Genomic DNA, 25,405 nt, shown 5'->3' on the forward strand with positions numbered 1-25,405 from the left:
CAGGAGCAGGAAGAGCCCCGTGAAGAGCTGGGGCAGGAGGCAGCAGCAGGTCCCTCTGCCCGGGCCTGCAGGCGCAGACCCTCCACTCCTCACCGCTCGACTCGGGGGTCCCGGCGCCCCAGGAAGCGCACCCGGGCGAGCAGTGCCCAAGACTCTGCCCAGCCCTGCAAGAGGCCGCCCCCTCGGCGCTTCTAGCAGGGCTCCTGCGGGAGATGAAATAAAGAACAATAAAATAAATTGAATATACCACAGAAAAAGTCTCGGTGTGATTCAAACCAGAGCTGCCACAGCCCCGTGCATGCTGCTGCCTTCCCTCCCTTTTCCCGGTGCCATCCCCGTGCCCTGCTGGCCCCCACTGTCCCTCACACCCACGAAGGAAAGCGCCTCATACTTGCAATGGTAGAAGCAACCTTGGGATGGCCGGAAACATATCCTTTGTCCCATGCCACTGCCAGGAACACAATCGTGGGCTTTGAAAAACAAGTCCTACGGCAACATGGCACCTCAGAAAAAGAACTGAGTATCTCAAACAACCTCAGCGACACTCGGGCCAAAGAGCATGGTACTCAGTGGGTGTATCACAGCCGTCATCAGCCCCCAGCCTCCCGCTGTCCCTCAGACACGTTACCGGTCGCAGCGGCCGCCTCACAGCGCCGCCAGCGGCCGTTAGGGGCCGTGCGCAGAGGGGGCGCGTGTGCCTTCAAGGCCACCGGCGCTCGGCGCATGCGCGTCTGTGCGCCGCGCCGGGCGGTGAGTAGTACGCATGCGTCAAGGCGCCGCACCGGCCCCCTCCGCACCGCCCTGCTCCCCTCACACCGCTCCGGCTGCCCCTTGCGCCTGTCGGGCCGCGCGTCCGGCTCGGTGCCCGCTCCGCGCACCGCCGAGCGGCTCGCCTCGCACCCCCTCCCCAAACATCCAACGGGGCGACGCGCGGAGCGCTCGGATCGGCGCCGCCTGCCGTCTCCACATCCCTTTCTTCTCAGGCATCGCGGAGGGCAGCCCTTAGCGGGGCGGGGTCCTGGCTGCGGAGGGGTCCTGCGGTGACCTCGGCGGTCGGCAGCCGGCGCGGGGCCTGGCGGGGCGGAGCGGGGCCGGGCCGGGCCGCGCCGGGCCCACGGGAGCCGAGCGGGGCCGGGCGGAGCGGGGCCGACAGGAGCGGGGCGGATTTATGCGCTGCGAGCGGGGCCGGGCCGGGCGGCTGGAGCGGCGGCGGCGGCGGCGGGCGGGAGCAGCATGGTGAGCGGCCGGTGGGGGGGTAGTTAATTGGTTAATTAATTAATTAGCGCGGTCCCGAGGGCTCTGCGCGCCCTCGGGAGGCTGTGCGGAGACCTTGAGCCCCGTGTGCGGGTCTGTAGGTGGATACGGGGTAAAATCTACCCAAGTTAAAAAAAAAAAAAAACCTATTCAGCTCTGCTAATATTGAGATATTTAATTAATAATACTTACATATGTCTCTTGATCATGTACATTACGTGAAAGGAAGGGTAGCTCTTCACCTCCCTACATCCTTTTTTCCTTTCTTTTCATTTCTTTCCTGCAGAGATTAGAATACCGAATATCAAGGCATCGAAATAATTCCTGTAATTTGCAGTATTCCACCCATCTATCTCTGCATTCCAAGATAATTTGGGAAAGCTCTAAACAAATATCCCTTTTCCTTTCAGTGCAGGCCCTTATTTTAATAAATGGCGTGCTTTTTTTCTGTTTTCTGATGGGCTTGAGAAGTCAGTTCCAGTTTTCTTTGCTAGTTGCTGGCAGTGAGGACAAACGGTCCTTGCCCGTGGTTCCGTGGCATACGTGAAAAAACATTTTTTCATAGTCCGCGTGTAGGCTGTCTGTAAGCTGCATTCTCCAGCACCAAGTCAGTGGTGGAATGAACTGTGCAACAGTTGCTTTTGCATCAGTGGGCGTGCAAGTTAAGTCACTAAAACGACTGGAAAACACTGCTCCGAGTTGTGGCCACCCGCACTCACCTTTGCAGCTGTAATGCCTGTTACGCAGGCTCACAGCTTTCACTTCTGCACAAACATTTAAGATGTTTACATTTAACATTTAAATATAAAATTCACATAAACATTTAATACCGTGAGGTCGTGGTGCTTGGAGTGCTCAGCATGAGAGTCTTTAAACTTTTTGTTCTTGGAAAGATCCTTGTAATGGCAAAGCTTTCAATGTAAAAAAAACAAATGTTTTGATGAGAGGTTTTCAGAGTATCCAGCTTGTTTTTTGATTAGGAAAATATGGGTAAACTAGATTTTAAAAATCTGTTAGTTGCAATAAGATCTAACCTTGGATTTTTTTTTTCCGTTGTAGTAGATCAAGTTTCAGTTCTGCCTAAGGGATGTTCTTTATCAGTTGCTGCAGTAATAATGATAATTTTATGACTTTAAAAGTGCCTTGGTTCTGGTTGTGAGATTTCTACAGCAATAACTTGACTTGCCTGATGTTTGCTGGTTCTGTAATCACGATGCTTAGAGAGTACTCGTGCTTCTTGTTCCACTGAGAACAAAACAGAATCGGTTGGTGGGAAAATACATCTTGATGCAAAGGCAGTCGTGCTGCTGCTGACTGCTTCCATCTGCCAGTTTGTGACTCTCCTTTGAACGTGGGGAAGGACACTGGTCGAGGCAGAATTGACCTCTTGGGTGGGAAAGACCCATGGAGGTGAGTGGTTTGGTGGTAGTCCGGAATTCCTCACGTCTTGTTTCACACTGATTGATATTCTGTTCCTTTCTGCTATGTTGCAAACAGCAGAAGGAGTAGGAAAATACAAATTCAGGAAATTTTGGTCATAAAACAAAGAAAAAATCCAAATTTTAAGGAGATGTCTCAATGTAGATGTCTTTCCTAAAATCAGCTTTATGGGCTTTTGATATTTACAGATGGTAAGATATTCACTGTCTCAGATTGCCACCTGTATAAAATATCAGTCTGGCTTACAGGCATTTTGTTAAAGTACTCTTTTTCATAGGAAGCGTACATTTTAAGACTTTGCACAGTGAGCTCAGTTTTCTTTGACCATCCCGTGTAATATTTTATGATACTTAACAAGCAATCTTGAATTGCATTTGCATTTCTGCAGAGCACTGTTCTGCTTATACAAGCTTCAGCTTGAGCATGTATGCGTACATAGAGAGAAAACTCTGCCTGTGGAAAAGTCTGATTTAATAGTAAGAGCCACAATGTGCCATTGATTAAGTGGCATTTCAAATATATTGTATTCAGCTCTAAGGTGCCACAAATACCATCACGCTTTTGGAATTGTGTAAGAGAGGAGTATTGGCTATATCCTAGAAATCTTGCGGGTTGCTACTAGTATAAAAGCTTTTCCACATCTTGCCAAAAAGGTCATGAATTTTCAAGTACGTTTGTGTGCTGCCAAGGGGAGAGTTTGCTATGCCCTGCATTAACATCTGTAGGATACTCCAGTGCACTCGTGTAAAAATCTTGCTCTTGCAAGACGTGCACTTCAAAAAGTAAGTGTCGACACTGTGTTCGTGAAGCTGTGGATTGGATGCTACTGGCCGCGCTCTCGGGCGTGCAGTGGTGTTGCTGGTACGCCGTTCTGAGCAGTCCCCATGCTGTGTGCAGCTCTTGGCTTCAGACCCAAGGCCCTGTGCAGGGCTGGAGTTGGATGTTGTTGCAGACATGTAGTTTTAAAGTCCTGAGAAAAGCTGGGCGCTGGATTAGTAATATCCTGGTATGTGGTGAGACAAAACCTTGGAGGGCAGAAGATGAGGTAAAACCCTGACATGGTGCTACAAGAATAACCTTGGGCAAGGTCAAAATGAGGCTGAAGCCATGCCTTGGCATAAACCTCGGTTATCTTTGTTTTGCATGTTCTGTAAATAAGTTCATGATGAATAGAAAAACGTCCTTTAGAAGTACTACTTTTATAAATGTTTGTTTTTTTTCTTTTGGTACTATTACGAGAGAGCCGTAGTTGTATTATAAGTACACATCTCTTGTAGATAAGAGTATTGTAATGTTATCATAATTACTTTTTCTTACTTTTTGTTCTCCTAGTTATCACCAACAACATCTCCACTTACATGGTGTTAGAGGTATAGACTGTGAAGGCCAAAGTCTAGGTTATACTTTATTCAAACTTGCCATATTGCCTTTTGGGCTTATCATCATTTTTGAAGGCTTTAAGAGCCTGGCTATTTTACCTTCTAATGTAACTGCTAACAGCTCTCTTGTAGACCACTTTGGCATTCTCTGTTACGTTTTATTAAAAACGTCTTGTAAAATGTGTGCTGTGTTGCACAAGAAAAAGAAATAATTCCCTACTTCTTTCAAGGTCCTGGAATTCAGTGCTTGAGAGTTTTAAAACGCCTCTGACCAAAGATCTTCCTCTGAAACAGAATTTCAGCAACTGTAAAATTTATTAAACGTTGTAGTCCCTGGTTGTTCTGTTTTAGTCTCATCTTTGACCCCGGGGTTGCTTGCCAGCCTCTATTTTGCAGAGAAACTGGACGGTCGTTCCTTTGGGCTGAGTGCTTCTCAGCCCTGTTCACATTGACAGAAACGCTTCTCTGATCAGCAAGATACTGATTTATATCTCCAGTGTCTTGAATTTGGCTTTCAAATTCCAAGCTGCAGAGCTGAATCATGGCAGGGACATGGATCTATGTGGAATCAGAGGATGCTGCAGGCGTAGGAGATGAGCTCAAGTTCTTCCATTTTCCACAAACTGTTCTGTAAGTTTGTACAATTTACTTAATCTGTGCAACAGTTCCTCATCTCTAAGATGCCTTTTATGAAAGACTTTTTCTTGTAAAATTGCTTTGTCCTTGAACAGCATCTCCTTCAAATATCTGTCATATTCTGTTAAGTATTGGTAGATTTCTTTTTTTTTTTAAGTTGTGGATTTCTGGCATAATGCTAAATTCTGTTTCCTCTAATTTAAAGTGTGTCAACAGAGAATAAGGTATTGGTTCCCACCAATACCTAATCTGCATTTATATTCCTGAAATGAGCGGCTGTGTATTTAAACTGATATTAGTGGTAATAAGAAGACTTAAAAGCATGTGTGAGATTTTTTCTAGACAGGGCCCAAATTGGAATGAACTCTCTATTTTGTGGTTGTCTGTGAGGAGAAAGTGCTGTGACCTCATGTTGCAATTTTGAGATGGTTTGGGATGGTGTGGGTTTTTCTAGAGAGTACTAGTACACGTGTAAATAAGTAGTTTGTAAGTATGTGCAGGTAGAAGAGTTGGCACAAAGTTGTGCTTTGCACATGTGTTATTTTGAGTGGGCATAGTGCCCACTCACGTTTTTTTAATTTCATGTGACAGCTTCTCTCTGGTAACCTACTGGTTTTGGCTGATTACAAACATCCAGAAATCAAGAGAAAAATGCACTGATTGCACGAGTGAGTATATCCATTATTAATTGCTTGAAATGTAGAAAGATACCAGAAGGCAATACCTATCTCAAAGTCGAACTTAAAATCGAAATTAGCAGTATTGTTGCTGCTCTTATGTGTTTTGTTTTTTTTTCATTCCTAAAAACCTGCTAGGTTGTTTCCAGTTGCAAGCTGAAATATTTTTGTAGGTGTTTCTGTTTTTAAGGAACACAGGAGCAACCTTTATGGGAGTGAGCATGGTGAATTCCTGCTGAAGGGAGCGGGGGGGATGTGTGGAGGATTCAGTTGCTTAAGACAGAATGATCCTAATGGGATCAGTTAGGACTTGCAGCCTTCACTCGAGTAAAGAAATGGGTTTCTGTAGGGGCACTTCTAAATAGTCTGTTGAATTGCGAACATTTTAGCTCAGCTAGTGGACCTCCTACGTTGTTGTGGTGTTTTTTTTTTTTTTTTTTTTAACAACTGCCTTGCTTTGCATCATTTTCTCTCCTCTTAGTTGTCTTTAGTTGAAGACTTCAGCAAACAAGCTAGGTCGAGGGACAGTGGTGTTCCTGTCCCATTATTTGAATGTGAGAAATAGTTAGGCTTCTCCTAAGATGGTCAGAATAAACACTTGGTTTTAGAAATGTATGGTTTTGTAGACAAGTTCAGACAAGTATGTAAACGTTCTTGTATTGTAAACAAGTATGGTTTGGTAAACAGGTTTTTGTAAAAAGGGTATATAGTTGACGAGCAATATAGTAATTAAAACATATCAATTATATTATGCGGACAGATTGTTTTAATAACATTTCCTTTCATTTTAGGTATACATCCCCTTGGGTAGGGAATGGTTTTGAGTTATTTTAGTTGCGTGACTTCAAGACGCCAAGAATCCGTAATAAAAATGCAAAGTTTAAAAAAATACATACAGATTTCAGGACTAAGCTGGATCATAAGCAAAAGTAAGGTCTTCTGAAGTACGTCAGAGAGTTGTTGAGAGTAATGTAAAGGAGCAGTTGAAATTTCAAGGATGCAAGAGAGGCTTGAGTACTGAAGGAACTTTTGATAGCTGAAGAAACCCAAACATCTTATTTCAAGTTACAGCAAAGTAGGAAATACTTCTAAGTGGTACTTGAAACCTCATTATGAAATGTTTGATAGAGTTTGTTCTAAGTGATTGCAAATGGAAAAAGGTAGTTCATGCTATCTTGATCTTCTTCAGTCCTGTTTCATTAAAGATGATACTGGACGTTGCCTATAACAACTGATCTATGATTTTCATAAAAGCAGAATTGACAACACAATTTGTGCTTTATTTAAACAAACATTATGTTAACCGCTAGTTATGTAGCAGGTGTCTGTGGCAGGGACCTGACTTTCATGACCATGCTGAAGACTTTTATGACTCCTGTCTGAAGATTGAAGACCGTGAGGAGGGGACAGCATCCACCTGATCAAGTGGGGGTAAAAAGCATCTCTGCTAACAGGATGGCGAACCGGGTGAGGAGAGCTTTAGATGAGCAGTGATGGAGGAAAGAGGTGGTGACTCACAAATCAAGAGGAGAAAGTGGTGGTCTGAAAGTCTTTGAAAACAACTGATCCGGGCAGAATGGGGCCCACTGATGTATAAACATAAATAAGGGAATGCCTGTACACAAATAACGAGGTCAGCATTAAGGGGGAGAAGCTCTCATACCTCTTCTGGGCAATTAGTACAATTGGTGCATTTCTAATGCGACTGTATGGTAACACCTGCAGCATGGGGAACAAAGGGGACATGAGGGGTTGGTGTGGCTGTGATTTCACTGGGATGTGAGGGAGACTCACTGCTTGAGAGCAGCAGGGATGCATGGAGGTGTACCAGGGGATGAGGAGTGAACTGTCTGAGAGCTTATGGGTGAGTTGTATTAGGGCTGAGCAATGTGCGTGATGTCAGTGTCTGCTATACACAAACGTCTTATTCACAAACGTGTAGAAGATAAGCCCGTCTTCAGACAGCTGGAAGAATCCTCGTGTGACTGGCACTGGTTCTCACAGGGTACTTCAACCACACCAACATCTGCTGAAGAGCACAGGAGGGTACAAACAATCCAGGAGGTGTTTGCTGTGCGTTGATGGCAATTTCCTAACACAGGTGACTGAGAAGATGATGAGGAAGGGTGCTCTGTTGGACCTCAGACTTGCAAACAAGGAAGAACTGGTCAGTGATGTGAACGCCGGTGCAGCCTTTGTTGCAGTAACCATCAATGGTAGACTTGAGGATCCTGGGAGAAGGAAACAAGGCAAATAGCAGGTTCACAACTAGTGTTCAGGACAGCAGACTCTGGCTTGTTCAGGCCTCAGCTGGAAGAATCCTGTGGAGCATGGTCTTGGAGAGAAGAGGTGTCTGTGAAAGCTGGTTGACTTTCAGGGATCACCTCTTTCAAGCTCAAGAACAATAGATGATGATATGCAGGACATGATACATGTGGGTGAACATACAGCTCATTGCAAAACTCAAACATGGGAAGTATGCAGGAGGTGGAATTGGGGTCAGGTCATCTACAAAGTAGGTCCAACCAACCACCTGTATTAGGACCAGTATCACCAAAAAAATGCAAAGGGTTTTCATAACTGGAGATTACTTGCTCAGAGGCTCTGATGCGCCCATTTGCTGTCTGGACAATCTCTAGCGAGGTTTGCTGCCTGCTGTGGGCTCACATTTGTGATATCATGAAGAGGCTACCAAGCGTTGTGAGGACTACCACTCAATCCTACTCTTTCAAATGAGGCTGCAACAAGGAGACTCTGAAATATCAAAAGGGGTTTTATATATAATATTAAAAGAGCTGGGACCGTTCAGCCTGGTGAAAGCTCGGGAGGGATTTTGTCCTGGGGTATAAATACCTGATGGGAGCTGGGGTGGGGAATTAGCAAGATGGAGCCAGGCTTTTTAAGAGTGGTACCCAGTGAAAGGACAAGAGGCAATGTGCACAATACAGAATATTCCATTTGAACATTAAAAGAAGAAAAAAAAAGTGAGCCCATCTATGACTTCTCTGCCACTGGTTAATGGCATACTGCTTCTGTATATAGAAATATTTTTACCTCTTGATCTTCTATTACACATTACGTCAATACAGAGCTACTGAATTGTAATTCCCAACTTGTACGACTGCAGACAGAAATATTTTCTCTTCAAGGCATTGTTAGTAACTAGCAATATCCAAAACGTGATGTCTGAGAATGAATGTAAAGATAAACATGTACATACCACTTCTTAAATGTAGTATTTTGTGTGCTAATTGAAAATGTACATATACTCCATTTCACAAGAAAGCATTCCCGAAAATAGTTTGAAAGAGTGAGAATATCTTATTTGGCTGATCCTTTGTGTCTTTTCAGTGCCATGTTTTGGTGAACTTTCCTCATATCGGTTGGATAGTTTTTCTTCTTCTATTGCTTGTTATATGTTAAGTTTGAAAGTCTTGGAAGTACGAGAAAATAAAATGTACATACTTCATGTTTTTAACATGGTATTAATTGATAGAATTTCATGTGCAGGATTAAAGTAATGTAATGCAACGTTGCATTCGTTGTTATTTAGCTTGAGAAGTTTAACGTTGCTTAATAAAGCAACAACAAACAAGCAAGAGCTAACAGTCAGAATTAAAGCTTGCTGAGTGACAAGGGGTGAGAGTACTGCCGGCCCTGCTCAAGTGCCAAATCTTGATCAAGATTTGGGTGATAAAGTGAAGTTATTCATGTGCATTCCTGTGCACCCTCCCCTCCCTTCACCGTATGCTCCTTTATTTCAGTAAGGAGCAAATGCTCTGTACTAATAGAAGATTGACATTTTGAGACATAGATGTTGTAAATTCCTAAGTCCAGTGGGTTTGTTTGGTGTCAACTCTTAAATCATGCCAGAACTGAAATGACCACAAAGAGCAAGATTATAGTCACAGTCGGTGGTGTGACATCGAGGTGTGGCGTACCGTGGAGTGCCATGTCAAGATGCAGCTTCACAACCTGGTGAGCAGAGGCGCTCTGGTGTAGGCAGCATCATCTGTCAGAGAGTTGCTGATGCTACTAGCCTTGTGATCCACCAAACCTCTTCTTTTAGGTGATAACACGTAACTGATGATGGCAAGGTCCAGGTGATTTATTGAAAACTGATACAGCATATACATTTTTCTCCTATCTAGTTTAAAAAGAAATGAAAAATGTTATCCCTGTGATATGAAGGTGCTTTCAATATGTAAAAACAAACAAAAAGGTTCATCAGCACTTTTTAAAAACGCATACTGACTTGTTGTTTAACTTATTCCTCTACAGGGTGTGATAGGTGTACAGTTGGTGGTGACCATGGTAATGGCTAGTGTCATACAGAAGATCATACCTCATTATTCTCTTGCTCGTTGGCTTCTCTGCAGTGGCAGGTAAGATAAAAAAAAAACACACACGGTTTCTATCTACACTGCTTGTGAATATGGTATGAATATGAATATGGTATTATGCATCAGAGTAGAAACAGTAGAACATACCAATCTAGTTTAATTACTTTCCAAGAAAGCAATCCACTGTTCTTGAACTTTATTTACACAGCACTGTGACACCTGACTTACAGGTTCAAGGTATAACAGCAGTGCTGCTGGAAATGGACAGCCTTGTTTGTGCTATTAATTGTATCAGCCATAAAGTTAGCTGTTGTCCAGCTTCTACATTATTAAAGACAAAAGCTGCATACTTTAATATTGAAAAGCTAAACTAAATACAAAGCTCTAAAGAATATATTCTTAACAATGCACCTGCTGATATAGAGAGTGTGTAGGCATTTATTAAGAATCCTGTTTTTTTAATACTTCATACGACAGGATTAGTATAAATTTCAGTATAGTACTTTCATAACAATAGATCAAACAGATATAATGAGTTGCAAGGGGAGCATTCCCTGTGTGTTTGTATCCATAATAACTAAAAGCAGCTGCTGTTTTGAATATAAATCAGTATCTTAAATATTAAAAAATAAAAATGAAAAAAAAAGTGTTTTTTTTTCTTCTGGGAAGAAGAACACTTTGTATGATTAGAAGTTAGTATGCTGTCTTTCATAATTGTTAAAATTTTGAGAACACAAAATCTCTGCTCTTTGAGTTCTGAAGGAATATCCTTGAATAATAATGTGCTCCACAGGATTCTTAACTGGTCTTGTGCAATTTTCCACTACCTTTTTACCTCTGCATCTTGGAATTAGCAGTGTTTTTTTCTTTTTAATTTTTCTCTTTTCAACACTCAAATAATGGCCAATGAAAAATGACTCTTGTTTAAATGTGATTTAAGTATTACTTGTTAGTTGGAATGGAAAACAGATTTGTTGGCAGGCAGATGATACAAAGAGGAATCATACTCTTAATTGTTACGAGTTATAAGTTTCATTGTTGAAGTATTACATTGTAAGTGAACTCTTGAAAGTTTTTAGTAAATGTGAAACTGCAACCTTTGTTTTTTATGGTGTGGTACTACTCTAGTGTTTTTATCAATGATAATTCAAACAATATTTTCTACTTTTATGTAATATTTAAAACATTTGTTTAAATTTTGGTTTCAGAGTTTAAGTATTTGTCTTTTTTTTTAAAGACTTGTTCAATATTAAGCCCTTGTTCTTCATTCTTCTGGAATTTTCAGTTTCTGGATCCTTGTTCTAAGGCATACCTTGTGCCAGTGAAAGGGAAAGGTTTGCTGTTCAAGTATGTTTTGTCATCCTTTTCTCTTTATCTTTGCACACCTACAGATTGATAAGTACATAAAGCAAGTTTTTTGTACTTGTGCTCCCACTGAAGTCAATGGGAGTATTGTTATTGCTTTTCATGCTAGTAACCTTGCAAATCTCATTGTTGCTTTTCAGTGCTCTATTTATCTGGTAACTATTTTAGTGCATTGTAGTTTCAGTCATTGTGAATAACCCTCGGAATACAAGAGCTATGTGAAGAGACAGAAATACGTCTGTTTTCCAGAAATGAAAACAAGCCATAAGCTTTGCTGAAACAGGAATCTGAATCTAACTGTCAGAAAGAAAAATGGTTATTTTCTTATTTTAGCTGACAAGTTTATGTTAACATATTTTCCTTAGCGTTGTACATTTGCAAACAAGTGTTTTCTTTGACAGACCTGTGTTAGTGGGGCAGTGGAGAGTGCTATACACATGTATATGTACACCACACACGCTGCAGTCCAGCTTTCCTAGGAAATGTTACCACCTTTTCCTCCTTCCTCTTGTCAATATATTTCAGCTAATCTGTGGTTTAAGTTATTTGGCCTAAATGTTTTTTTTCCAAAGAGGTGGGAGGCTTTTCTAAGTGATGTCATCAGAAATACCTACAAGAGAGAGCTCTCACCAAAGGGGAGGGAGGATAAACACGTTACCAGTAAAGCCAGCATCTCCAAGTTGTCTAAGAAAAGTTGGTTTCAAGGTGCCTGCATGTGTGCATTCAAAGTCCATTAAAAGAAAGAAAGGCATTTCAAAATCTAAGAGTTCTTAGGGTGGGTACAAGGTAATCTATTCAGTTGCAGAGTGAACAAGTATTGACTGTTGAAAAACAATTTACTTATATTTGAAAAGGAATGCAAACTTTTTTCAAATGATGCTGCTTTCAGAGCTTCAACAGAATATGAATATTCACATATATTAATTAAATGAATATTAAGTATCTGCATAGGCCTTTGCATTTTTAACTAGTAAAACTGTCTCTACCAAAATGTTGCTTTTAGGTTGCTCAACCTCTTCTGTCCTTCTATTTCAAAGCCACTGTAGGAAGACAGGAGAAAAATGGTGTACTGTTCTGCATTTATTAATGACAGTATTCAAATTAACTAGGGCATATCTGTGCTGGTCTTGCTATTGAGATTAATTTGAATCTATCAAAGCTACAGGGTAGTCTCAGCTTTAAACATGCATAAGCTAAAGCAAATACAAACTAAATATTTTTTCAGCTCTACCTTTATGAAAATGTTTGAAATCTTTTGGTTTTAACATTTTAAATTGAAGGCTGTAAGATTTATTTAGTAAAAGAACCCTCTTGTATCCTGTTAGTTGTAATTATGAATCACTTGCAACACAATTTTGTAGTGTAATTAAGGCCAAGTTGTTAAGTATCCTTGATTTGTGTTAGTATACTAAACAGGTAAAGAATTTTGGCTATAATAATCTCAGATTCACTGATGTAGATTTGAGTGGTCCTACTCGATGAGATTTTTTTAACCAGAGTAATAATGATGGTTATGGCTGTTTCTGATTATTACCCTGTGTTAACCTGTAACACAAAATAGTGGCTTTCTCCAGAAAAGGACTTCCACATATATTTGAATAAATTTTCCAAGTCTGTTGCTGTTTGTAGTTGGGCTCCTCTACCTTAGCATTTCACATGGAAATCAGAGTGACAGTCTTCCTAAATGTGAAGGGCAGCCCACTTTTGCCATGTGGGAAAGACCTTATTTCAGCTACTGTGGTTCTTGCGTAGAAAGAAGGATAAATCTTTGAGACTGAACCATTTCTCTTTTCCCGCTTCAGAACTCCCTTGCCACCACTTGCCTTTTAAATAAGTGGATAACGCATTGACTCGTGAAAGGGGAGAATCTTACAGCTCAACTACATGAAAATTAGTGATTTTTGTTTTTTTAAGTAACACTTAAGTGTGAAATCCATAAATAAAATAATAGAACATGCAAATATCTTTCTAGGCTGCAGTTACATACTTTTAATTTATAAGTATCTGTGCTTTTGTAAGCCACGGTGTTCATTTCTTCCTTTTTCTAGTTAGATTGAAGTTATCAGAGGGGGGGGGTGTTGTTTAGGACAGAAATACAGATGTTACGATCTGGTCTGTGTAAGAAGAAAGACTGATAATAGTTATTTACTTTGAGAAATGAAGGGCATGCTGTGAAGGATGATGGTAAAGCTTTCTAATGTTATGTAATTAGTGACTCATCCTGAAGAGTGCTGAAGTTTAGCTGTGGCTGTTTGGTTCAGACAGTGCTGACGCTTAAAAGGGTATTTTGCTTAGGTATTGCAAATGACTGTTTTTTCAATATGCATATAGATCTGTGTTGATGCATAGTTGTTTTTTTTTTTCTAAATCACTAAGTTGCTGATACTGACACTGTTTTACATGAGATTTTCTTTTTTACTAGTTTACGATGGTATCAACATCCTACTGAAGAAGAGCTACGGATTCTTGCAGGGAAACAAAGAGGGAAGAGCAAAAAAGATAGGTAAATATTCATCATTCCCTTCCTCCCCCCCCCCATTTTTTAATATCATCCATAAAACAACTTTGCTGTCAATCTTATGTCTTTGTGGCTCTAAAACTTCATGTTGCATATAACTACAATGCTTACATTTCCACAGCTCTGTACTGAATTGTTTTTTCAGTTTAGAGAGAGTTGAACATGTCCAAATTGTGCAGGATTAGATAAATCTCAGTCCTTAAAAGTGGCTCGTGAAATTGCTAAGGACTTTGTTAATGAATCTATTCATTTCATGGAGACTGAGGAAAGCAAATCTTCTGTAGGATTGGAGCTCTTCATTCTGGAGCAAAAGAAGAAAGATCTGAGTGTACTAGTTGAACGCAGGATTATACTGAACCACTGCTCTTAGCTATGAAAGAGGTAAATGCGCTCCTAGGATGTATTAGGCGAGGTATTTCTAGTAGAAGAGAGAGGGAAATAGTAATCCTCTTGCACAGGGCACTTTCATAGAACTTGACTGGGATTACTGTGAACAGTTCTAATCACTCATGTTCAAAAAAACTGAATTCAGACTTGAACAGGTGAACTGCAGGGTGGCGGGGATCATCCAGGAAACAGCCTGTCTACAAGAGGAGGCTAAAAGAGCTTGGCTTTTTTAAGCTGTCCTTCAAATTCCCCTGGAAACAGGTTTCTCCTGTTCAGTCTTGGGGATCTGGAACACCTTCACCAAAAGTACAACAGCAGCAAGAGCAGTTGGAGGAGGTGGAGCTAGGTGTGTTAGAGCTTGCTGTGGTGCAGAATTTCTGAATTGGCTATGTTTAAACCAAACAACAAAATACAAAAACATTCTGTCTTTCTTTTTGGTAATCCGGGAGGTTTTCTGTAGTCCTTTGTCTTTTATTCCAATATGATTTGCTCTCTTACTATTCCTAACACCTGTGATAATCCACAAAGTTCACCTATAATCTATTAATTGTGCAATTTTTTTCAATTTCAAAGTTTTTAAGTTACATAGCTAGGAATTTTATTTGCTGTGTTTTGAGGTAAAGAACTAAGTTGTCACCTTAGTGTTAAGTAACTTTAATTTAAAACCTCACTTTATCTATCAACTTTCCGTTAACAAGTTGAAGCAAAAAAAAAAAAAGTGAATAGAATTGTGAATAAAATCTATAATTGTCCATTTAGTCAGTGATACTTCCTAATTACATTTTTAAGTCCACAAAGAGGAGCCTTAAACAAAAATCACATTACAAAACAATTTTACTTTGCTAATGTCTTTCCTCAGTGTTGCCAGTCTTCTTCCATGCAAAGCATGTGTGTGTGTTCTCACTTTCAACAGAGCAATTGCATGCTCTGCTGAGTGAAAGCATGACAAGTTCATGTAAGCTTAAACTTCATAATCTTTGGAAAATTTACTGTGAGACATAATAGGAACCTGTTGCATAAGCCACCTATACATACATTAAGTCTTTTTTCAACTATTAAGCTGTTGCATATAATGTTTCAAATGTGATGTTATACTGTTGTGTCTAGGCAGTCAAATCTTGTTGGTGTCAATTATTATGATTGACATAATTATCTTACTACATTAATATGTAACCAAGAAAATACATTTGTAATAAATAGGTAGTTGCTTGTGTTAAGGTAAACATTATTAACAGGTGGATAGGAAACCTCAGAGGAACCAGGAGAGTAATACAGAGGCTTGAATGCTGCTTGTATTGCTTTGCCTTTGTAAAACAAAAATATCATTACTTTTCAGTCAATGGATATACCTCTGTTCCCTCTAAAGAAGCTGCTGCTGTTGGAGAACTACTGACCTACTGTTAAAGTAGGAACTATTCCTATTGAATTGGCTTGGATATACTTCTTTAGGTTGCACCAACTGGAATGCAGTGCTCTTTTGAACCAAGGGGATGTGAAACAGAGCAGGAGAAATAACAACACATTTATTTGATTTTTTTCCATGTCTCTTCAGGTTAAAGAATATTTTTCATCAAGCTTTTAGTCTTGTGAAATGTAGTGCCTGTTCCTTCAATAATTTTTCAGTTTGAAGTAATAAGAAAAAAATGGCGAAAGGAGATCCAAGGAACTTGTTTGAAAATTAGCCTTGGGAACAGCTGTTGTGTGAACTTGTATTTTACTAGTCTGTTTTACACAATGCGTATTACATTTCAGAATATTATGCTATAGGTTATCATCGCAGATGAACATTAGGTGGATTTTTTGTTTCAGAGTTGTTTGTGTTGTATTAAATTGTTAGGCTAATGAAAAGGTCCATAGCTACTATGAATTACTTAGAATTAAAGCTGTTAGACATCCTGGGTATGTCCTGTGTCTCTTAGATTATGGGTCCCTTGGGATGACTAAAGTGTAGGAATTTAGTTGATCTGAAATGACTTCAGTTATCCAAATGCTCATCTTCATCATGATGATGGTACTCCTGGGGGCACGCAGCAGAACGTGAGTATAACGGGGGACAGGGAAGCACGCAGAAGCTTGGGCACTCAAGCAGCTGGGCAGTGCTACAAGTTCTCGTTTAGACTTGTGTACAGGAAATTTTTGAGTAGTGCTTTGTATTTCCATCCTTATATTTAAGGATTTAAAATTAAAATATAATTTTAATATCCATTAAAATTCTTGTGCTTTGGGTGATAGTAATATCAGTATCATCTGAAAAAATAGCATTTATTGATGCCTTCTGCTTGTATTCTCAGCTCACACGATAGCCGAGAGGATCTTATTCTTTAAAAGTATGTTCACAATTGATTGATTTTTCTTTTTCTTGCTTATCGTAGTAGCTCTTTCTGTGGAAAATCCACCTCTCCTTTTTCTGGTTTCAGAGTTGCTGTTCTAAAGAATTCTAAATTCTGTTCTAAAGCATTCAAAGAATGCTGTTTTGTTCTAGCCATTTTGGTTTTTTTTTTTGAGTTCTGTGGTTTTTGTTGTTGTTGTTTTGATTTTTTTTTTTGAACCTGGGAAAATATTTTTTGATCTGCTTCAATGATTTTTTTATATATAGTGATGAAGTAAGTTTTACCTAGGTTAGTGATGATCTTTCAGCCCATTTTATGTAACTTAACTTTTTTCAAGCTCTTTTACAAGCATCCTCAATTTAAAGTGTAGTGGTATGGCTTATTTTAAAGCTTATGATGTTAATATAGTTTCAGAACTCCAGATAAAAATGCACTTGGTGCTCTAAATATCTTTTCTGGTTTTTATTTGTCTGTTGTCTGGGGCGGGGGGGGAGGGAAGATTCTTTAAAACTGTTACTTCTAACTAGCAATTTGAGAAACAAAACATCATATTATATACGACATTTTTGTTTATACCATATTTGAAAGCTGATTCAGTGGAACTAGAAAAGGGGAATGATGATGTCTAAGTAAGCCTATAGTATTTCTGTACATGACCTTTTAGATTATAAAACTGTCTTATAGTTCACTTTGCTTGATGGCTGGTAAGATACATCTTTCAAGGATCTAGGTTAGTCCAGTTTAGGCAACAGTCTTGATATTATATTAGGCCCCAATGGGCCTAATACTAATTTGGGAAATTTGTTTTATTTATTTATTTTGGTGTGGAGAGGAACCTGGGCTGGACCTCAACTGTGGAGTCTTTAATTTAGCTTTGGTTTTCGTCAGGGTGTTTGTTTATCAGGACAAATATATTCTGCTCTGTAGATGTACTCAGATCACAAAACTGTTGAGACTGGCATAACTTCTTAGACCACTCTATAGCTCCCTGACAGTCTGAACAGCGAAAGCTTCCTTTAGAGAAAATTAGTCTGGAGTAAATGACGCTCACCAGGTCTTGTCCTACTACATACTCAGGACCCCTCATATAGAAGCCACTGAGACCCATGTGTGTATGAGACAGTATATGACAGTAGTATGTCAGAGCCTTGAGAGATAAAGCTATTAATTATTGACATGTGTTGCTGTTTCTCGAGATGTTTTCATATTTGAAGTTGAATTAATGCTTTTAGCCAGATAGATAAAAATGTTTGCATTTAAAGGAAAAATGGTCTTCAGACTTAAATTTGAAATGCCATTATGTAAAAAAAAAAAAAAGTCGATACTGCGTTATCTGTGTATATTTTATTTATCTATTTATTTATTGTTGTAGGAAATATAATGGTCATATTGAAAACAAACCTCTAACCATTCCAAAGGACATTGATCTTCATCTGGAAACAAAGTCTGTGACTGAAAGGGACACTATAGGTAAGAGCAAATAGATGCAGACAGAAATGCAGAGTTCTTTTAAAACTTTTTTTTTTTTAAAAAAAAAAGTACTTGGAAGTTTCAATTACTGTTTTTTGTTTGAAATGATGGCATTAAGTGTCTTGAGCAAACCGTGAGTGTTTTACTCTTTTTTTTTTAAGAGAGTGAAGAAGTATGTGTATATACATTAAGCAATTGCCAGTGAACATTTAATCTTGAACATGAGAATCATAACCCTTACATAGAAACTCTAACTAAAATTAAGCGGAGAGCCATTTTCTATTATGATGTTGAGATCTGAATTAGGTATGCTCTTTGAAATTATGAGGTTAATATATAAAGGCTGGGATGATAAAATTGTAAAAATCTTTGGTAAAAATCTTTTTTTTTACAAAAATTTGTAAAAATCTTTTGGTAGGCTTAGAAATAGCTGAATAGCAACCCAGTATCAATTAAGAGAGGTAAAGAGAGAGGCTCAGGTTAAGAGGAGAGATCGTTCAATGGAAAATGTGACTGTTGTTGTTGATGCTCTTAACTTTGATAATGTGGATCTGTCTAGACCTCAATTACTTGAAAACAAACTTTAATCATCACTGTTTATGTCAATAAAATTAAAATTAAAAATATCACATTTTTATTACATTTGCAAATTTGTATTTTTCAGCATTGCATTACTTCCCTGAGTATCAGTGGCTGGTGGATTTTACTGTTGCAGCTACAGTTGTGTATGTGGTGACTGAAGCCTATTACAGTATTGTGAAGCCCTCACAGGAAATGAATATCAGTGTAGTGTGGTGTCTGCTTGTCTTGGCGTTTGCAGTGTATCCTTTTCTGTTTTCTTAAATCATTCTATCAGTTCCAAATAGCTTACATCGTTTTGCAATTCATAGAAAGCTCTGAACTATTGGTTTGCAGAATACATAAATATTTATTGTTTGGAAAAAACGTTGTATAAGCTAGTGCTATTGTTAGGTAATGTATATGCTGTACATGCTCTCTGTACGTGGTGGTACCACCTGCTTGTAAACATTTATTCCAAACTGTTTATGGAAAAAATACATGTACATTAACATAAAAGTCATACTCTTATGCAGTATGTGGCTGTTGTAGACCCAAGACATGTTAACAAATATATTGTTTTGCCCAGCCTTACAATGCATTTCTGTACAAATAGTATTTATAATTTTTGAAGAAACATGTGATTTACTGCCCACTTTTCTGGTATGTTTAGTCTGATACTGCCTTAACTAAATAATGTATGTAGTCATTTAGTTTAAAGTTTCATGCATGAATGCATAACTCTAGATTTTTATTTCTTAGATTCCATAGAAAATACAACGTGTAGGCAGCTGTAGGAGCGGAGATGGTACTGTGTTTTCAGTGATCTGTGGAAAGCTACACTTGCTTCTGGAAATAAGGGAAACAAAAGCAGAGTATTTTAGGAAACAGGCAATATCAAACCATAAAAGAAGCAACTGTTGCATTTGTTTTTACTGAATAAAGCAGTATCAGATGTGGATGCTTGCACAGTAAGTAACTGCTTTCCACAGAACAAGCCAGGCTTTGGAGAGGAAAGTTGCCTTTTAAAGATGAGAGAGATGATGAAGCAAAGAAGTTGAGTAAGGTCCTGGAGGAGTGCAGGTCATGGGGAGGCAAGTTAGAAAATGAATTTGTACAACTTCTTTGTTCCCTCAGCAGCTGACAAGTGGTTGAAGTGTCAAGTTAGATACAACACTTGAATATTCAAAATCGATCCTTCTGTGGAAATGTCTTTTCAACACAGAGTCTTACAGTGATTTCTTTGTTGTTTTTTTTTTTTTTTTCTTCTGTTAGCTGTAGCTGGTGGTGTTATTTATGTAAAACCTGAACTCTTGGTTATAACTCTCAGATATGACTTGGTTATATCTGGCTGACAGTTGTGGATATGCTTAATACTTTTCTCTTTTTGATATGTGTTAAAATAGATGCTGCCTTTACAATAAGGGCAGACATTCCTTTTCTGACTAACCTGAAGTATTAATGGTATGCAGAATTTTCCTTGTAATGAGTAAGAACTTCTTGGATGGCAGAGTCAATACAAATTCTGGAAAGAAGTGACTTGTCAGTAGCTTGCGTCCAGACCAAGTATTTCTCCATTGACTCTTATTTGTTAGTGGAAAGACCCATGGTACAAAAAGTGGTTTTCTGATCTGCTGGGTACTGACAAGAAGGTCTCTGCTGGCTCTTGTGCAACTTTTAATGACACATTAGCTATGTTATTAGGCAGTATTTTTTATTGGGTTGGATGAAGTCAGGAATTACAGTTTAGTCTCAGGAGACAGTCAGAGGGGGAGAGAGACAGAGGGAGACAGAGGCAGATGCTGCTTAAGAAATAATTAATGAAAGCCAACATCTTTGACTCCCATTTTGAGAATGAGGAAGAGGTTAATGAACGAATGGAAGACTTCAGATACTAAAGACAAGCACTCTTAGCTTACTTGCGGAGTGTTGGGTTTATGTTTCATTAGTGACAGAATGTGGGTGAGGGTAGGGTAAGACAGGATTGAGAGATGGTCCATCTTAATAATTCCATGTTTAAATTGCTGTACTTGTACAAGTATTTAAAATTCATTGTTGAGAACAACTGACAATGTCAAATTATTCAGTTGTAAGACTTTAAATAGGTGTTGTACTCAACCCTTTCCCTTGAAAGGGCAAGGTATTTAGGAGAATTTATATGGTATAGGATAAATGAGATACTTCCCAGCTGCAAAACTGCCTTTCATCTTAAAACATTTAAGTAACCCGATTTCATTTGTAGATTAGGAAACCTGACTGGCTTCTTTTGGAAAATGTATCAGTGGCCGTATCAAAGGAAAGCAACAGCCTTTTTTTAACTTGACTCAAGGTTTATATAGAGAAACTCAGTCATCAGACCTTGAAATAACCTCTGGAAACTATAATTTTTTTTTTCAGTATACATGCAGTTAGAAATAATATAGAAGTTTGTTTTTTCTCCTGTGAATCCAACAATTTTATGAATTTTATTAGGAACTGGAGATGGATCTTTTTCTCTACAGCCATGTGCATAAATACCAGTGGACTGTATCATTTGAAAATTCCAGAATTTTATCAACTTAAAAGATAAATTTATTTTTCTAAAAAATACATGCTTCAGTTCTACAAGCATGTTTTCTTTTGAGACCAAAATAAAGAAATTGGAGGGGGGGAAGGAATCTCTTAATTTAGCACAGTATTCTCCTGAATTATTGTTTCAGTAGGTCCTGAAGCATAGGGCAAGCACTGAAAGGAAGTCATAAATAGTACTCAGATTTCTGTTCTGTAATTCTTTGATTTTCTCTGTTCCTAAAACAGCTGAATAATCACCTCTGTTGCCTAACAGAGCGTTTCAGTCACACTTAATTTGCGTAATCCTTAATTTTACGTACAGGGAACTGAATCTGCAGTAGAATTGGAATTTACTATCAGGATGCTTTTTTTTTTCTTTCTTCTAGCTACTTTAGGCAGAACCCGTAGTTGAAAACATGAAATAGGGTGTTTTAAAATCTGTTTATAGGTTAGTACTCTTTATCACAAACTTTATGAAGTACTTTGGATAACTGTGAGATTTGAAATAAGTGTATTTTCAATTTATTCTGGATATCCCTACCTGTAAAAAGGCACTTGGTTTAAGAATTATTTTTGGTGAAATATATCAAAGTTGCATTTTGGAAAAAACGTTTACAAGGTTGTGAATTATCTTGGCCTAACTTATATTTAAAAATCATCCTGACGCTCTTTTAATGGTCGCTGTTAGAAACACAGCTTTCTAAAACAGTCTGTGTAAGCTGTTAAGCATCTCTTTTTAGGATGAGGTCTTCCTTTAGACACAGGTATGAGATACCATATCAGTAAAGTTTGAAGGGAGCTTAAGTTAATTACTCTGAACTTAAGAGTTGTTAGATGTTGTGCTTAGGCCAACTTACTGTTTATATGAGCTTATTGCTATATTTTATTATTTCATACTGCTGAGATATGCAGTATTGCATATTGAGATAATTAATGAAATAATGAAATACAACGGCATATATGCTAAATATGTGCTGTTTAACGAAGTGCAATATTGCATAATTACCTATTTTTTTGAGATACTAATGACTGTTTAAATGTTTTATTGAATAGATAACTCTAAAATGTATTTTCACATAATCTACATCTTAAAGTACTTCCGGTATTTAAAGAAATGCAAATATAGATGATTGTTATTGTGTAGTGGAAAAAAAAACAATATATGAAAAGATCAAAGTCTCTTTTTTGCCTTTTTTTTTTTTCTAAGGAGGTAATGTCTGGAGTGATGTCTCAGTAGTTTATTTAAGCATGAACTGGATAATACCTGTCACTTGGGGGAAGAAAAATTAAAATACAGTGGGCTTTAGCTTGTAGTAATAAGTGTTGGCAATACACTACAGAAATTTTAGTTATCTTCTGTTTTGTTTTGGAGCTAATTATGTTTAGAAATGCATAGCTCAATAAGCACTAAAAACAGTTTGATAACAGAGCAGGTGGCTTAGATGTTAATATTTGTGACACTGGGGTTACATGAAAAGACTAAATATATCATACCAGACTTGCTAGATTTTTTTTTTTCAAAATGAGAATGGCATAGTTTTTTCTTTTGTATATAGTACTAAATATGCTGTTATTTTATTGTGTTTGATAGTTGAGAAATCTCACACACATGCATGTGGAAGTTGAGAAACACAAGTGTCATCTTTTCATATTTTTTCTGCTTAGTAAAAGTCGTCTCACAATATAAGCAGCAGTCCTGTGGCACTTGTCATGATTTCTTGTAAGGCAGAAGACAAACACATACTTCTCGTGAGTAGAAATTCTCTCCTTTTAGAAATGAGAGAAATTTTATCCCATTATTGGTAGAAGTGCTTGTTGGAGCATCCTGTGCCTTGCTGTTTTCATGTACACTGTAGAGTTGTGTGTCCTGGAAGAATATTTAAGAATTTAAGGCTTTTGACACCGTTCCCCACAACATTCTCCTCAAGAAACTGGCTGCTCGTGGCTTGGACTGGCGTACGCTTCGCTGGGTTAGAAACTGGCTGGATGGCCGGGCCCAGAGAGTTGTGGTGAATGGAGTCAAATCTGGTTGGAGGCCGGTCACTAGTGGAGTCCCCCAGGGCTCGGTACTGGGGCCGGTCCTCTTTAATATCTTTATCGATGATCTGGATGAGGGCGTCCAGTGCACCCTCAGTAAGTTTGCAGATGACACCAAGCTAAGTGCGTGTGTCGATCTGCTCGAGGGCAGGAAGGCTCTGCAGGAGGATCTGGATAGGCTGGAGCGATGGGCTGAGGTCAACTGCATGAAGTTCAACAAGGCCAAGTGCCGGGTCCTGCACCTGGGCTGCAACAACCCCAAGCAGAGCTACAGGCTGGGAGATGAGTGGCTGGAAAGCTGCCTGGCCGAGAAGGACCTGGGAGTATTGGTGGATAGTCGGCTGAATATGAGCCAGCAGTGTGCTCAGGTGGCCAAGAAGGCCAACGGCATCCTGGCCTGTATAAGAAGCAGTGTGGCCAGCAGGTCGAGGGAAGTGATTGTGCCCCTGTACTCGGCTCTGGTGAGGCCGCACCTCGAGTACTGTGTTCAGTTTTGGGCCCCTCGCTACAGAAAGGACATGGACGTGCTCGAGCGAGTCCAGAGAAGGGCGACCAAGCTGGTGAGGGGTCTGGAGAACAAGTCTTACGAGGAGCGGCTGAGGGAGCTGGGCTTGTTCAGCCTGGAGAAGAGGAGGCTCAGGGGCGACCTCATCGCTCTCTACAGTTACCTGAAAGGAGGCTGTAGAGAGGTGGGGGTTGGTCTATTCTCCCACGTGCCTAGTGACAGGACGAGGGGGAATGGGCTAAAGTTGCGACAGGGGAGTTTTAGGTTGGATGTTAGGAAGTACTTCTTTACCGAAAGGGTTATTAAGCATTGGAACGGGCTGCCCAGGGAGGTGGTGGAGTCACCATCCCTGGAGGTCTTTAAAAGACGTTTAGATGTAGAGCTTAGGGATATGGTTTAGTGGAGTACTTAGTGTTAGGTCGGAGGTTGGACTCGATGATCTTGAGGTCTCTTCCAACCTAGAGAAATCTGTGAATCTGTGAATATCTGTGGCTCATCTCTGGTTAAAAACATATTTATTCACTTCCGTGCGATTACAGTTATTGCATTCAGAAGTAAGATTTTGATTTTTGAAATTGGCATGTATTAAATCTTGAATTATGTAGTTAGGAATACTTTTCATTTGGGCTGATATTTTACGTTGAAGATAACGATTGTTTTATTTTTGGTTTCTTAAATATGTTTTGGTTTCTAAAATTCTTAAATGTAGTTATTTTACAAACTTAATTTTCCTTGACCTTTTTCTTGTGTAGTAAGGTACTGTTTTCATTGACCACCCATTATTTCAAAGTGGAAGAAGGAGGTGAAAGATCAGTCTGCGTCACCTTTGGCTTTTTCTTCTTTGTGAAAGCAATGGCAATTTTGATTGTGACGGAAAACTATCTAGAGTTTGGGCTGGAATCAGGTAACTCCTTTCTTTAGTGTTTTTTTTAACGGCCTTATTCATTGCATGACTGGAAAAATGATTTCAAGTCTCTTAGGAATTTTTGAGAAACACCTATGTTAATATTAACTCTATATGTGATGCACTTGCTTTGGAATACGTACTCTTAAAGATATCCTGTATGTTTTTCCTGCTTTGTTTTAAATATTGTGATATTAATGGGTTGTTTGTTTATATTCACCTTCCAGGCAAGGTTGTTTCCTTATCTTTGCCTTATTTTTGACCTGTTTTGCCTTGCATAGTAAAGTGAAGATCTACTGAGAAAAAAAAAAAGTACTTAGTTCATCAATTGATTTTGATATTTGTACATTTCATGACCATGAATTAAAAGATGTTTTCAAAGACTGAAAGAATTATGATAGCATATGAGTACTTTTAAAAAGATGTCCTGTTATGTAGCGTTTTATTTCAAGGGATTCTGTGTCTGTATTGTTATAAAATACATATAATGTATGTGTCTCTGCAGGATTCTCAAATTTCTCGGAAAGTGCTATGCAGTTTCTTGAAAAGCAGGGTTTGGAATCACAGTAAGTTTTTGGAAATACATTGATTTGCATTATATTTACATTTATAGCTGAACCACTTGGATTTTCTTAGCAAGCATTTGTCTCACATGCTTTGCTCTGGTACATGCTTACAGTCCCTCTAAAAATGTGAAGAGGTGAAAATTATTAGTGAAAGTTCTTTCTTAGTATTCATAAGTATCTTGTTGCATTTTTGTTTTCTCTTTTTAGTTTGGACATAGTTTCTACACTGATACTTTGAAAGGAAAAAAAATCAAAACTGTAAACATTTTTTTCAAGGTAACTCTTAGACAGTACTTCAGTTTTGCAAAGATTGGTTAAAACAGAAGATAAACTTCTTTTTGCTGTTCCTCTGGTATGCAAGAGAGTAAGCGTTCAAAAGCTTCAGACGGAGCTTGCAGTAAAGCTGGCACTAGGAGTAAAGTTTGTCTTTCAGTCACATTTTCAAGTTATAATAGTGTTTTCCTCTTACACAAATACATCTGCTTG

At 38.9% G+C, this 25,405-nt stretch overlaps 1 protein-coding gene across 3 annotated transcripts in view; it reads left to right on the top strand.

Annotated features, from left to right (window-relative positions):
* The first annotated feature begins 1,077 nt into the window (after positions 1-1,077).
* Positions 1,078-25,405, top strand: part of TMEM161B (transmembrane protein 161B) — a 41,266-nt gene continuing 16,938 nt past the window's right edge. For 2 of the 3 annotated variants that reach the window (XM_048055026.2, XM_048055027.2), the window contains exons 1-7: positions 1,078-1,236; positions 9,668-9,771; positions 13,517-13,597; positions 17,702-17,799; positions 18,464-18,620; positions 24,202-24,353; positions 24,859-24,919. In XM_048055026.2, the coding sequence (XP_047910983.1) occupies positions 1,234-1,236; positions 9,668-9,771; positions 13,517-13,597; positions 17,702-17,799; positions 18,464-18,620; positions 24,202-24,353; positions 24,859-24,919 (656 nt within the window). In that variant the 5' untranslated portion in view covers positions 1,078-1,233. Of the gene's footprint in view, positions 1,237-9,667; positions 9,772-13,516; positions 13,598-16,307; positions 16,327-17,701; positions 17,800-18,463; positions 18,621-24,201; positions 24,354-24,858; positions 24,920-25,405 lie in introns of those variants that run through there. The other variant, XM_066987868.1, reaches the window with a different exon arrangement.

This window comes from Anser cygnoides, chromosome Z (assembly GCF_040182565.1).
Source record: "Anser cygnoides isolate HZ-2024a breed goose chromosome Z, Taihu_goose_T2T_genome, whole genome shotgun sequence".
Taxonomy (NCBI): domain Eukaryota; kingdom Metazoa; phylum Chordata; class Aves; order Anseriformes; family Anatidae; genus Anser; species Anser cygnoides.